Source organism: Odocoileus virginianus, chromosome 25 (genome assembly GCF_023699985.2).
Source record: "Odocoileus virginianus isolate 20LAN1187 ecotype Illinois chromosome 25, Ovbor_1.2, whole genome shotgun sequence".
Taxonomy (NCBI): Eukaryota; Metazoa; Chordata; class Mammalia; order Artiodactyla; family Cervidae; genus Odocoileus; species Odocoileus virginianus.
The window spans coordinates 19,740,802-19,754,290 of NC_069698.1; the positions used below are offsets into that span (position 1 = coordinate 19,740,802).

Genomic DNA, 13,489 nt, shown 5'->3' on the forward strand with positions numbered 1-13,489 from the left:
GAAGGTTACAGAATAAAAGATCAATGTACCAAAAAAGAATGTATTTTATATACCAGCAACAAAAAGTATCAGAAATATGAGGAAAGTAGCACAGGATCAGTATAACCCTGAAATGAGCCGGGAAATGACCCAAATGTTCATTAGCTGGTAAACGGATAGTCAAATTTTGCAATGTCCATACACTGGAATAACACTTATCAATAAAAATGATGATACACATAATGACACTGATTAAGCTCGAAATAATTACAAATGAAAGAAGCCATATAAAAATGAAATCACTTTATGACTTCATCTATATAAAATTCTTGAAAATGTAAAATCTACAATGACAACCAGTGTTTGCCTAACTGAGGAGGAAACGGGGAGAAAGCGGATGGGTAGAAGCGATTATAAATGGAATAAGGAAACTTTTGGGGATGATGGATATGTTCATTACCTTGACTGTGTTAATGGTTTCATGAGTTAATACATATGTCAAAATGTGTCAAATTATTTGCTTTAAACATGGACAATCAATTGCATGTCAACTATACCTCAACCATGTTGGTTTTTAAAAATGTTTTAAGCAATATACATTTAAAAACATAACAGAAAAATTCTTAAAGATAGCCAATCTATTTTAAAAGTATATTCACTATCACAGACATTGTCAATAAGAGTTAAAATATAAAGTAAGACACCCCATTGGTTAACATAGTTATTTTCTTGCAACCCTCTCTTGTTTCCTTTCTTTTATTTATTTATTTATTTATTTTTAACTGGAGAATAACTGCTTTACAATATTGTGTAGGTCTCCTGTGTTCTAGGACTATTTTATGTTTGCTGTTGATTGAGAAGAAGATGGCTGTTTTAAGCAATTATTTCTTCCTAGGCATTTATGTCTTTCACAGACAGAAGAATAATTTGACTTTATATTCAGCAGAATAAAGACTCCTGATAAAAATCAGGAGAATGACACAGTAAACAACCGTAAGCAGAAATTGCAGGAAGGTACTAAATGCCATTTCTTAGTAAAGTAAATCACTTACCACCTGCCATGTGTCTTTTTCCTAGTTAGCTAATTACTCCAACACTGACTTCTAAATTTGTTAGAAAAGTTAAACTGAAATTTAATGTTCTACTTACCAGCTGTTTTTCTTGTTTCTCTAAAGCTGCCCGATCTCTGATTATAGCCCTCTGTGTACCTCGTAACTCTCGATTCTGTTCCTTTATTACATCTAAGAGAATCACAAAAGAATCCTAAATGTATGAATTGTAAGATCTTCTTTAATACCACTTAAAATACTGGACTTAGAAACCTCAATAAAAAAAAATTTACAAGATGTTAAATTTTTTTGTTTCAATATACTAAAAATTATTCAAATGTTAGAATGAATTATAAATATTGATTATATAAAAAACCACTGAAGTACAAATAAACTATAGTCTGAGGTTTAGTCAAAAGAATATATAAATCACACTAAAATACTCCCTTAGAGAACTGATTATTATACATTGCTTTTATGACAAAAATATATATGTCACATGTATGCAAGCAAGTGAGCAAACACACACACACACACAGAGAACCTTTTTCATCTCTTCCCTACTTCAATATTACATGAAGTTCCAAAAAGGAAGACAGGCAATGTGTTTATTAAATCTTTTTTTCTACACTAAGTCGTCATCATTATAACAGAGTAAAGAGAAGCAGCCAGCCTTACAATGAAGCAGACAGGAATTTGAATCACACCTCTGCTCCTAGATCAATATGATGGTTTCTTGTAAAGTGAGTTTACACTCACTTTAGAGTTTACACTCTAAACCTCAGTTTCTGATAAAATAAAAATTATCATGAAGGTGCGGATAACACTCACAATGACCTGATATATTGTAAGTGTCCATTAATTGTTAATGTCTTTCTCATTTATCTCAATTTATGAGGATCCATCAGTCTTACCTTTTGAAGAATTAAAGTATTAGTCTAACTGATCGACTATAATTTAGATTAATTGTTACTAAATAGTGATTACTTCAAAAGATCACAGATATGGATGGTAATGTTTGCCAAACTGTTCCCTCACTTCGAGGAAACCTGCTAAGTACTTTACATATAGTATGTGATCCCTTCATGGATCACAGCCTTGTCATGGCGAAGGGGCTTGTGTGACTCAATAAAGCTATGAACCATGCCATGCTGGGCTACCCAAGAGGGACAAGTCATTGTGAAGAGTTCTGACGAAATGTGGTCAGCTATTTAAAATCCTAAAAGGTGATGCTGTTAAAGTGCTACAATCAGCATGTCAGCAAAATTAGAAAACTCAGCAGTGGCCACAACTGGAAAAGATGTCTTCATTCCAAAGCCAAAGAATGTTCAAACTACCACACCATCTCACTCATTTTACATCTTAGCAAGGTTGTGCTCAAAATCCTTCAAACTAGGCTTCGACAGTATGTGAACCAAGAATTTCAGATGTAAAAGCTAGACTAAGGAAAGGCAGAGGAACCAGAGATCAAATGCTCAACATTCTATTGGATCACAGAGAAAACAAAGGGATTCCAGGAAAACATCTACTTCTCTTCAGTGACTACACTGAAGCCTTTGACTGTGTGGATCACAGCAAACTGTGGAAAATTCTTAAAGTGATGGAGTACCATACCATCTTACCTGTCTCCTGAGAAACCTGTATGAAGGTCAAGAAGCAACAGTTAGAAACTTACATGGAACAACTGACTGGTTCAAAACTGACAAAAGTATGAAAGGCTATATATCGTCACCCTGCTTATTTAACTTCTATGCAGAGTATCATCATGAGAAATGCTGGGCTGGATGAATCACAAGCTAGAATAAAGACTGCAAGAGGAAATAACAACCTCATATATGAGGACGATATCGAATGGCAGAAAGTGAAAAGGAACTCAAGAGCTTCTTGATGAGGGTGAAAGAAGAGAGTGAAAAAGCTGGCTTGAAACTCAACATTCAAAAAACTAAGGTCATGAAATCTGGTCTCATCACTTCATGGCAAATAGAAGGGGAAAAAGTGGAAGCAGTGACTGCAACCATGAAATTAAAAGACACTTGCTCCTTGAAAGGAAAGCTATGACAAACCTAGTCAATACATTAAAAAGCAGAGACATCACTTTGCTGACAAAAGTCTGTATAGTCAAAGCTATGGTTTTCCCAGTAGTCATTTATGGATGAGAGAGTTGGACCGTAACAAAGGCTGAGCACCGAAGAATTGATGCTTTTGAACTGTGGTGCTGGAGAAGATTCTTCAGATTCCCTTGCACTGCAAGAAGACCAAACCAGTCAAACCTAAAGGAAATCAACTCTAAATACTCATTGGAAGGACCACTGCTGAAGCTGAAGCTCCAATATTTGGCCACCTGAAATGAAGAGCCAACTTACTGGAAAAGACCCTGATGCTGGAAAAGATGGAAGGCAAAAAGAGAAGAGGGTGGCAGAGGGTGAGATGGTTAGATAGCATCACAGATTCAATAGACATGAATTTGAGCAAAGTCTGGGAGATAGTGAAGTACAGAGGATCCTGGGGTGCTCCAGTCCATAGGGTCACAAAAAAGTCAGACATGACTTAGCAACTGAAAAACAACAATTCAGTATGATGCTCACAGTAATGCCATGGAGTTGGCTTTTCTATTATTTTACATGTATCAGAAAATATGTGTTAATAAGTTTAAATAATGTGCCCAAGGTCACAAGGTAGTGAGTAGTAATGCCAGATTTGGATCCAAGTTTTGTCTCCTAAATCAGTGGTCTTAATCATTTTACTAGAGTACCTTTACAGTAAAGAGGTAGAATTTAAAACTACCACCACTACAACAGATAGAAGAGTCTCCTCATCAGATGGCACTGGGAAAACTAGTCAGCTACATGAACAAAAAGAAAGAGAGAAAGAAATTGGACTCCTGCCTCACATCATATAGAAAAATTAACTCAAAAGAGAAGAATGACCCAAATATAAGAGCTAAAATCATAAAAGTCTTAGAAGAATACATAGGAGTAAATCTACATGATTTGGGATTTGGCAATAGATTATTAGATATGACACTAAAAGCACAAGCAACAAGAGAAAAATATAGATAAAGCAGACTCCATGAGAACTAAAAACTGTGACTAAAGGGCCTTATTAAGTGAAAAGACAATGTAAAAAATAGGAGAATATATACGCCCATTACATATGAGTCTAGAAGCCAGAAAAAAAAATATATATATATGTATAAACCTCTTACAATTCAAAAACAAAGGACAACTCAACAAATGAGTGAACACTTTGCACAGACATTTCGCCAAAGAAAATACATAAATGGCCAACAAATATTTGGAAAAGATACAAAGTATCACTACTCATTAGGGAAATCAGAGACCATTTCCCATTTGCCAAAATGGCTATAACAAAAAAAAAAAGGCGGGGGTGGGGGGGATAAGTGTTGAGGAGGTGGAGAATGGTAGCTCTGTACATTGCCAGTTCAGTTCAGTCACTCAGTCATGTCCGACTCTTTGCAGGCTTCCCTGTCCATCACCAACTTCCGGAGCTTACTCAAACCCATGTCCATAGAGTCGGTGATGCCATCCAGCCATCTCATCCTCTGTTGTCCCCTTCTCCTCCTGCCTTCAATATTTCCCAGCAACAGGGTCTTTTCCAATGAGTCAGCTCTTCACATCAGGTGGCCAAAGTACTGGAGTTTCAGCTTCAGCATCAGTCCTTCCAATGAATACTCAGGACTGATTTCCTTTAGGATGGACTGGTTGGATCTCCCTGCAGTTCAAGGGACTCTCAAGAGTCTTCTTCAACACCACAGTTCAAAAGCATCAATTCTTCAGTGCTCAGCTTTGTTTATAGTCCAACTCTCACATCCATACACGACTACTGGAAAAACTATAGCCTTGACTAGATGGACCTTTGTTGACAAAGTAATGTCTCTGCTTTTTAATATGCTGTCTAGGTTGGTCATAACTTTTCTTCCATGGAGCAAGCATCTTTTAATTTCATGGCTGCAGCCACCATCTACAGTGATTTTGGAGCCCCCCAAAATAAAGTCTCTCACTGTTTCCATTTATCATTTTATACATCATTTTTATTGATAAGTGTTATTCCATCTATTTGCCATGAAGTGATGGGACTGGATGCCATGACCTTAATTTTCTCGATGTTGAGTTTTAAGCCAACTTTTTCACTCTCCTCTTTAACTTTCATCAAGAGGCTCTTTAGTTCTTCTTGTGGGCGGGAATGTAAATTATTTCGGCCATTGTGGATAAAAGTTCAGTAGCTCCTCCAAAGTTGAACATTAAATTACCAACTCACCTCACAATTTCCCTCCTATTTACCCAAAAGAACTGAAAAAAAAGTATCTAAACCATTACTCTATACAAACGCAGCACTATTTAAAATAGTTAAAAGGTGCAAACAACCCAAATGTCCATGAACCGGAGAGAGAGGTGAGTCACTGCTTAATGGACACAGGACTCTATTTTATGGTGATGACAATGTTTTAGAACTAGAGATGGTTGTTATACACCATTGTGAATGTACTAAATGCTACTGACCTGTTCACTTTAAAATGATTAATGTTAAGTGAATTTCAACTCAATTAAAATAGCAGCAAAGCCAGCAACCATTATCTTTTGTAGTGATGGAGCATCACAACTTATACTCTACACATTTCTTATTATAATGAAACTTTACTCAGAATAAAAATAACTAATTATACTGAGTAACAGGTATATTAAGTGCTTCACAACAACCCCCAAAGGTAGGTACTATTATTTCACTTGTTTCAGAGGCGGGAATTGGTATTTGGTGAGGTAATCTGCCCAAGGGAGAAAAACTGCTAGGCTTCACCCCACAGGCATTCTGATTCCAAAGCCTCTGACTGTGAAGTTTGGAGGAAAACAAAAAATAAAGTTATCAGGTACATAATCCTTACAAACAGAGATAGATATCAACAAATAATACTGTTAAACAGAATGAAAAACATTTTAAGTCATTATATAAAATCAACTACAATGACTGAATAAAAGTTAAAAATAAGATGTCAGAGCTCCTAAATCCTACTTACAAAACATCTATTTCTCTTCCTTTACTTACTCTGTTTCTCGGCTAAGTTATATTTGTGGACAGCTCACACTGAGGATTTACTAAAGACACATTCTATACGTTCCTTACACACAGCAATAGGAAACCATACAATAGCTATATAAGAGATGAGAAGAGAGGGAGCTCTCTCCTCCCACTAACTTCTGGATGGAAATCATGTTTCACTTAAAAAAGAGGAAGGAGATAGACTGTAGGCAAATATATTTGGGAAATGTTCAAGTTGAAAAAAATTTAAACCAATTTCTTTGCTTCAAGGCTTCTAAGAACATTTAATATACAAAAGTACATTGTCAACCTTTAAGGGAAGAATATGTGGTCGATTATTCTCCAAAGTCATTAAACCAGGAATCCTTTTAAAGAAAACTCTATTAGCATTTCTTGGGTAGAAATGTTTCATGGAGCACTGGCTGGGATCCTATCCTTAAAAAACATGATTTATTAGTTTGCTAGGGCTATTATAACAAACACCATACACTGGGTGGCAGAAACAACAGAATTTTACTTTCTCCTAGTTCTGAAGGCTAGAGGTTCAAGACTGAGGTGCTGGCAGGGCTGGTTTTTCCTGAGCCCTCCTTGACATGCAGATAGCCACCTTCTTCTTGTGTCCTCACATGGCCTCTCCTCTGGTATCTTTTCTTCTTCTTCTAAAGACACTGGTCCTCCTGGATTAGGGCTCCACCTCATGACCTCATTTAACCTGTTATCTCCGTGAAGACCCTATCGCCAAATACAGTCACATTAGGGGTTGGGGCTTCTACATATGAATTTTAGGTGGACATAATTTAATTAGGTCTACACACATGATGTTTTTCCTCTGAAATCTACAGACTGACACTAAACAAAAGAGCAAAGAAAGCTCTCATTTCCCCATCTTTCAAAACAATCATCATCCTTTTCATCCTCACTACTTAAACCCTCCCAATTTCCATTTTTTGGACATAGTTCCCCTATCTTGAACGTTATCAATAGACATTTTTTCATTACTAAGGTCATATAATGAAAAATTTATATTTGGTCTTTGTCTTGAGTTCCTGGCACAGGGCTCCCAAAACTCTTGGAATTTCCTGAGTGATAGAAATGTCTTTTGATCTAAGGAAGTGTACCTCTGGAGAGGTCAGGATGGGGCTGCTTACCAGAAAGTCCAAATTCTTGATTAGAAGGTGAGGCCTTTCAGCCCCATCCCTCAGGGGAGGGGAGCAGAGTCAGAGACTGGGTTATAAAAACTCTTAAAGAGTTTCCAGGTTGGTGAACATACTGATGTTCTGGGAAGGTAACATGTCCAGAGAAGGCATAGATACTCTGAGCACCACCCTCACCCCATCCCCCTGCCTAATACCTTGCTTCCATTTGGCTGTTCCTGAGTTGTGTTCTTATAAATAAACTGGCAATACTAATTACATTCTTGAGTTCTGAGAGTTGTTCTAGTATGTTTGCAAATCTGAAGAGGGAGTTGTGGTGACATTAGTGTTTATAGCTGGTCAGTCAGAAGTACTGGTGACAATCTAGGACTTGTGACTGGCCTCTTAAATGAGGACAGTTTTGTGGACAGGGCCCTTAATCTGCGGGGTCTGTACTGACTCCGAACAGTTGTTGTTAGGATGGAACTGAAGTGCTGGAGACACTTGGGGTCAGAGAATCAGAGTAAAGACTAGATACAGCCATCTGTGTTGAAATACAAGTATTATGACATGTACTTTAATGACATGATACATTAATAAAACATAATGTAATCGAAATTGTTTGACTTCACTTTTCTTAATTTTATGTAACTATGTGTACCATAACTGTCACTGTATATTAGAGAAGGAAAAATAAAGAAAATTAACTACCGCATATTTCACAGCCTATTGTTAATGACCTATTAATATTTAAAGAGTTCTAAGCTATAATCCCAGAGCATCTAATGTTATACACTAGATTGTATAAAACAAAACTGTAACACTTTAAAATATATTAAGGTAAGAGGGAAAAGACAGTACAATATTTTTTTTCATATGAGATAATGGGTGTATCCTGTAAAACAAATTTTCTTTAAAAACAATTCCTGTACTAAACTCCTAGTTAATAATTTGGTCTTCAAATAATTCAGAAGAAATAACATGAGAAAGGTTCTGAGACACTCCTAATGTTCTGAAGTCAGAGTTTATTTCCCATTAAATTTATGTCTTAGTAGGTCTGATTTCTTCCTAAGATTACAAGCTAAGAGCAAGAAGTATATTTTCTTTATTTACCTATTTGTATTCCCGTTTTACTTCATGTCAACAACTCTACTAATATATTAGTTAACTGTAATCTAAGGGAGTAGAAACATATATATGTGTATATATATATACCAAAATGTGAAAAGATTTATCTTATAGACATAATTTAACAGGTTCTTTAAAAATGTGTAAAAAAATTTATTGGTTATCAAGAAAGATGGCTAATAATTTACCAATAAAATCTAGTTATCAAGAAAGACGGTTGATAATTTAACAATGGCAAAATCTGAGCTATGAGATTTTATGACATTTTCTACTAAGGAAGAAGGAAGTACTGAACTTCCAAACTGTGAAAATACATGGATGTGCCTGTGGTGTGCTCTCTGTTACCTCTTGGCCACGTCAGAAGCATCGCGGGCTGCCCCATCTTTTCCTCGCCCACATCCAGCACAGCACAGAAAAGGCCACTCAGGCCAGCTCCACCTTGGGCATGAAAGCCTTTCAGGCTCTTCTTATTGAACAAAGTAACACATGTGTATAAGAGTGATAAGATCACGGACTTATATTTTGGACTTCAGAAGATATAAACAGACCTAAGGTCATTCTTTGGTTCCTAGTCAATAAGGTCTATCTGCTTACAAAGAAAAGAAAAACAGAGAGTCCAAAAATAAAAAGTAAAATGTAAAAGGGTCTCCCATGTGATGTAGCTCACTAGAATTTTCTACTGGGTTTGAGGCCAAGCCCCAGCTTGAATCATAAATGTTATTTCTATACTCTGTTCATGTCCATACTGTTTGCACATCTGAGGATTAAAGCAAAAAGTAATTACAAGCTGCAGATATGAAAAGTGAAAGTTGCTCAGTCCTGTCCTACTCTTTGTGACCACATGGACTATACAGGCCATGGAATTCTCTAGACCAGAATACTGGAGTGGCTGTCTTTCCCTCTCCAGGGGATCTTCCCAACCTAGGGATGAAACCCAGGTCTCCCGCATTGCAGGCGGATTCTTTACTTGCTGAGCCACAAGGGATGCCCTAGAATACTGGAGGGGGTAGCCTATCCCTTCTCCAGTGAATCTTCCCCATCCAGGAATTGAGCCAGGGTCTCCTGCATTGCAGGCAGATTTTTTTTTTACCAACTGAAGTATCAGAGAAGCCCACTTTTTTCTTTTTTTTCATCCTTTCAAGTACCTATCTTTTGAGAGAAGGGAGGGAGATCAGGCTTGCAGTCAGGATTACTGTGCCTCAGGAGCACTAAGGCACAACTCACAGATTATACCCCTCAGCTGTGTTTACGCTGGCCTCCTAGACTGCACTGGCTCTACCATGAACTGGGTTTGCCACTTTAAGGCAAGGTAAGGTAAGGTAAGGTCATGACGGACTTTTCAGTTTAATATATACCATATTCTCTGCTTTTAAATGTATTTCTTCAGAGAAAAATCATTTTGATTTATGCAACTTTATTGCCTATCCTGAATCTAACGATCACATGGACTGAAAAAGGAGCACAAAATGGTTCCAGATCCTGCTTTACTATCTCCATGAACTGGCTTTTGTGAAAGCGAGTGTCCTCTTTGTATTTTATGTGCAGGCTCTGCAAGGTGGTATCAGAGGAAACAGAGGCCACCGTGGCACTGGTAGAGTGGGTGAAGGAGTATCAGATAAACCCTGATCGTGGCTATGAACAGAAGAGCTGCGAGCGTGAGTTCAGCTGAAGCGTCATGTGGAGCTCCACAATGAACAAGAAAGGGGATGGGGTACTGGCCCTGTGGGGATATACCATCTCCTTAGGTTGATGAGGAGAAAAAAGAAAAAAAAAAACTGCAAAAATGTTACAAACTCAAAGGTTACGGGGTAAGAAAGAAATATTAATATTAGAGGTCAGTAACTAGATAATGTTGGCTTTGAAAACCAAATTTACAGAGGCAGAAGGACAATGACACTGAGAGAGTGGTTGAGAAGAAATCAGAATTTGATATGCAAAGCAAACCTGTTTCTCAGGCTTTGGACATGGTATATCAGAAATCTGAGAGAAAATGTATCCAGTTTTAATACATGATAAAGAAAAAATAAAAACAAAAAATAAATAAACAACTATGGGAAACAAAAAGGACAGTAGAGAATCATGCCAACAGCTTTACTCTGTACTTGGTCCAGACAGCCAGGGATTTGCTTAAAAACCAGGATGAAGTTGAAAAACTCAGCAGGACTCACCTGAAAGGATGAGGGGGAACACTAAGAAGAGAATAGGAGTCTAGCCCTATGGTAGCATAAAAGGAAGCAACAAGGAATGCTTTTCCCCAACCAGGAAAGTCTCAAAAATAACTCAAGCCCTGAGGAACTCTTGAAATGAATTTGCTCATGATTATTAAAATATCAGCATTTTCAGGAATTTAAGGAAGGTTTTAAGATGTCACCTGTCAGCAGATCTTTGGGTCTCATGTCTCAGCCTTTAGCATCCTCATCAATAACAACTTCAGAAAACTGCCAAGGGCATTTTTCAGCTTAGATAAGTAAAGGAATGAGTGAAAGATCCTTTGAAAGAACAGTCTCACAGATAAATGGATGGACTTGAAGGTAGAAAACGCTAGCATGAAAATTAATACTCCAGCCTTTGGAATCATGTTTGGAATGGAGAAATATAAAAGAAAGACATTTCATACAGAAATAACTGCTCCTGTGCTTCTGAAAGGGCCTCCTACTTTACTGTTCCCTATGCCTAGAAGGCTCAAGTACCCGATCATCACATAACTATTTCTTTCTCAACACTGTGTTTTTCTCTCAAATTCCACGTAAGTAGGGAAGTCTTTTCATCACCCAGGTAATCACTTCCCCCACAAACAACAGCAACAAAAACAGCAGTAATGAATTGGGGGGAGTTGGGTGGACAACTAAGGAAATTTGGAATTTCACTCCATATTAAATAATGCTATTGGGGGTTCCCAGGTGGCGCTAGTGGTAAAGAACATGCCTGCCAATGCAGGAGACGTAAGAGACAGTTTCAATCCCTGGGTCGGGAAGATCCCCTGGAGGAGGACATGGCAACCCACTCCAGTATTCTTGCCTGAAGAATCCCATGGACAAAGGAGACAGGTGGGCTACAGTACATGGGGTCACAAAGAGTCAGACACGACTGAGAGACTTACACTTTCACTTCTGTACACTATTAAATTTTTTGAGAGTCATAATGCCATTGTGGTTATACAGGTGAATATCTTATTCTGGGAAATATTTGCTGGATTTTACAGTTTCATGATGTCTATAACTTATCCTAAATAATTCAACAACAAAAACCCAGATATGTGTACATATGTACTGAAAAATACATACATACATAGAGGACGGAGAGAAAACAAACGTGGCATAATGTTAATAATTGGTACACTGAGGCAATGAGAAAATGGGTAGTCACTGAATACTGTCACTTCAGCTTTTCTTTAGATCTGAAATTGTTCAAAAATAAAATAAAATAGTCTCCATTCCTATAAATAAAATGTTGCAATATTTTTGCTCAGAAAAGTACTGTGTTCATGATTCAATTATTTTTCTTTGGTGTGCCAAGAATTTAGGAACCAACCAGAAAGCAAAATTTGAGTTTTAAAATATTCAGGATAATAGTCATTCTGGGAACACATACCATGCAAAGAAAGATCTGGGTACTGTAGGTAGCACCATGAGAATGTTGTAGTTTATCTGGAAGAAGGCAGGGATATTTCTGAAGGGGATCTAATTTATGTAGATGATAAATTTTATCCCCTCTTGTGCTATCAAAAATGTGGCATCACAACTGACTCTTGACAGATTTATCCAACTTAGTCAAAATTTCACAAGTTCTGAACTCTGGAAAACCAGCATACGTAAACAGCACCCAATAAGTTAAAACCCAGGAAGCTTTGTTCCTCTATTGTCAATAACATTCTTCAAATTATCTCTAAAGTTGTACTAAGGTTCAAGGTGGGTGGTGATAAGATGGATGTAGACTATACGATGCTCTGGATACTGGGAACACCACTCTTGGTTAGTAAATGCCACTATTTTGGCATTTAGTCTCTAAATTCTAAACTGCTGTAGAGTCATTCTCATTTATGCTGAAGACTCTATGCAACCAACCAAATGCGAAATGTGGAAAAACTTAAGAAAAGCATAATCCAACTTTGGAAGTGCATGAAGATCTACTTTCATTCAGGAAAATACAAATCAAGATGTTTTAAAAAAAAAAAAAAGTGGGAGGGCACAAGGAGTGAGGCATTTAACATAGTTTGCAAGAGAGTTCCAGAAAAACATATGTTTCTGCTTTATTGACTATGCCAAAACCTTTGACTGTGTGGATCACAATAAACTGTGGAAAATTCTGAAAGAGATGGAAATACCAGACCACTTGACCTGCCTCTTGAGAAACCTGTATGCAGGTCAGGAAGCAAGTTAGAACTGGACATGGAACAACAGACTGGTTCCAGGTCAGGAAAGGAGTATGTCAAGGCTGTATATTGTCACCCTGCTTATTTAACTTATATGCAGAGTACATCATGAGAAATGATGGGCTGGAGGAAGCACAGGGTGGAATCAAGATTGCCAGGAGAAATATCAATAACCTCAGATACGCAGATGACACCACCCTTATGGCAGAAATTGAAGAACTAAAGGGCCTCTTGATGAAAGTGAAAGAGGAGAATGAAAACATTGGCTTAAAGCTCAACATTCAGAAAACTAAGATCATGGCATCTGGTCCCATCACTTCACGGGAAATAGATGGGGAAACAGTGGAAACAGTGGCTGACTTTATTTTTCTGGGCTCCAAAATCACTGCAGATGGTGATTGCAGCCATGAAATTAAAAGACGCTTACTCCTTGGAAGGAAAGTTATGACCAAACTAGATAACATATTAAAAAGCAGAGACATCACTTTGTCAACAAAGGTCCATCTAGTCAAGGCTATGGTTTTTCCAGTGGTCATGTATGGATGTGAGAGTTGGGACTATAAAGAAAGCTGAGCACCGAAGAATTGATGCTTTTGAACTGTGGTGTTGGAGAAGACTCTTCAGAGTCCCTTCGACTGCAAGGAGATGCAACCAGTCCATCCTAAAGGAGATCAGTCCTGGGTGTTCATTGGAAGGACTGATGTTGAAGCTGAAACTCCAATACTTTGTCCACCTGATGTGAAGAGCTGACTCATTTGAAAAGACCCTGATGC

At 37.6% G+C, this 13,489-nt stretch overlaps 1 protein-coding gene across 2 annotated transcripts in view; it reads right to left on the bottom strand.

Annotated features, from left to right (window-relative positions):
* The window catches only part of CHMP2B (charged multivesicular body protein 2B), a 31,129-nt gene that overhangs the window by 12,501 nt on the left and 5,139 nt on the right, over nt 1-13,489 (bottom strand). Inside the window, exon 2 of one of the 2 annotated variants that reach the window (XM_020893269.2) lies at nt 1,129-1,220. The exons of the other annotated variant lie outside the window; for it this stretch is intronic. Coding sequence (XP_020748928.1) covers nt 1,129-1,220 — 92 coding nt within the window. The remainder of the gene's footprint in view (nt 1-1,128; nt 1,221-13,489) is intronic. 2 annotated transcript variants of the gene reach the window in all.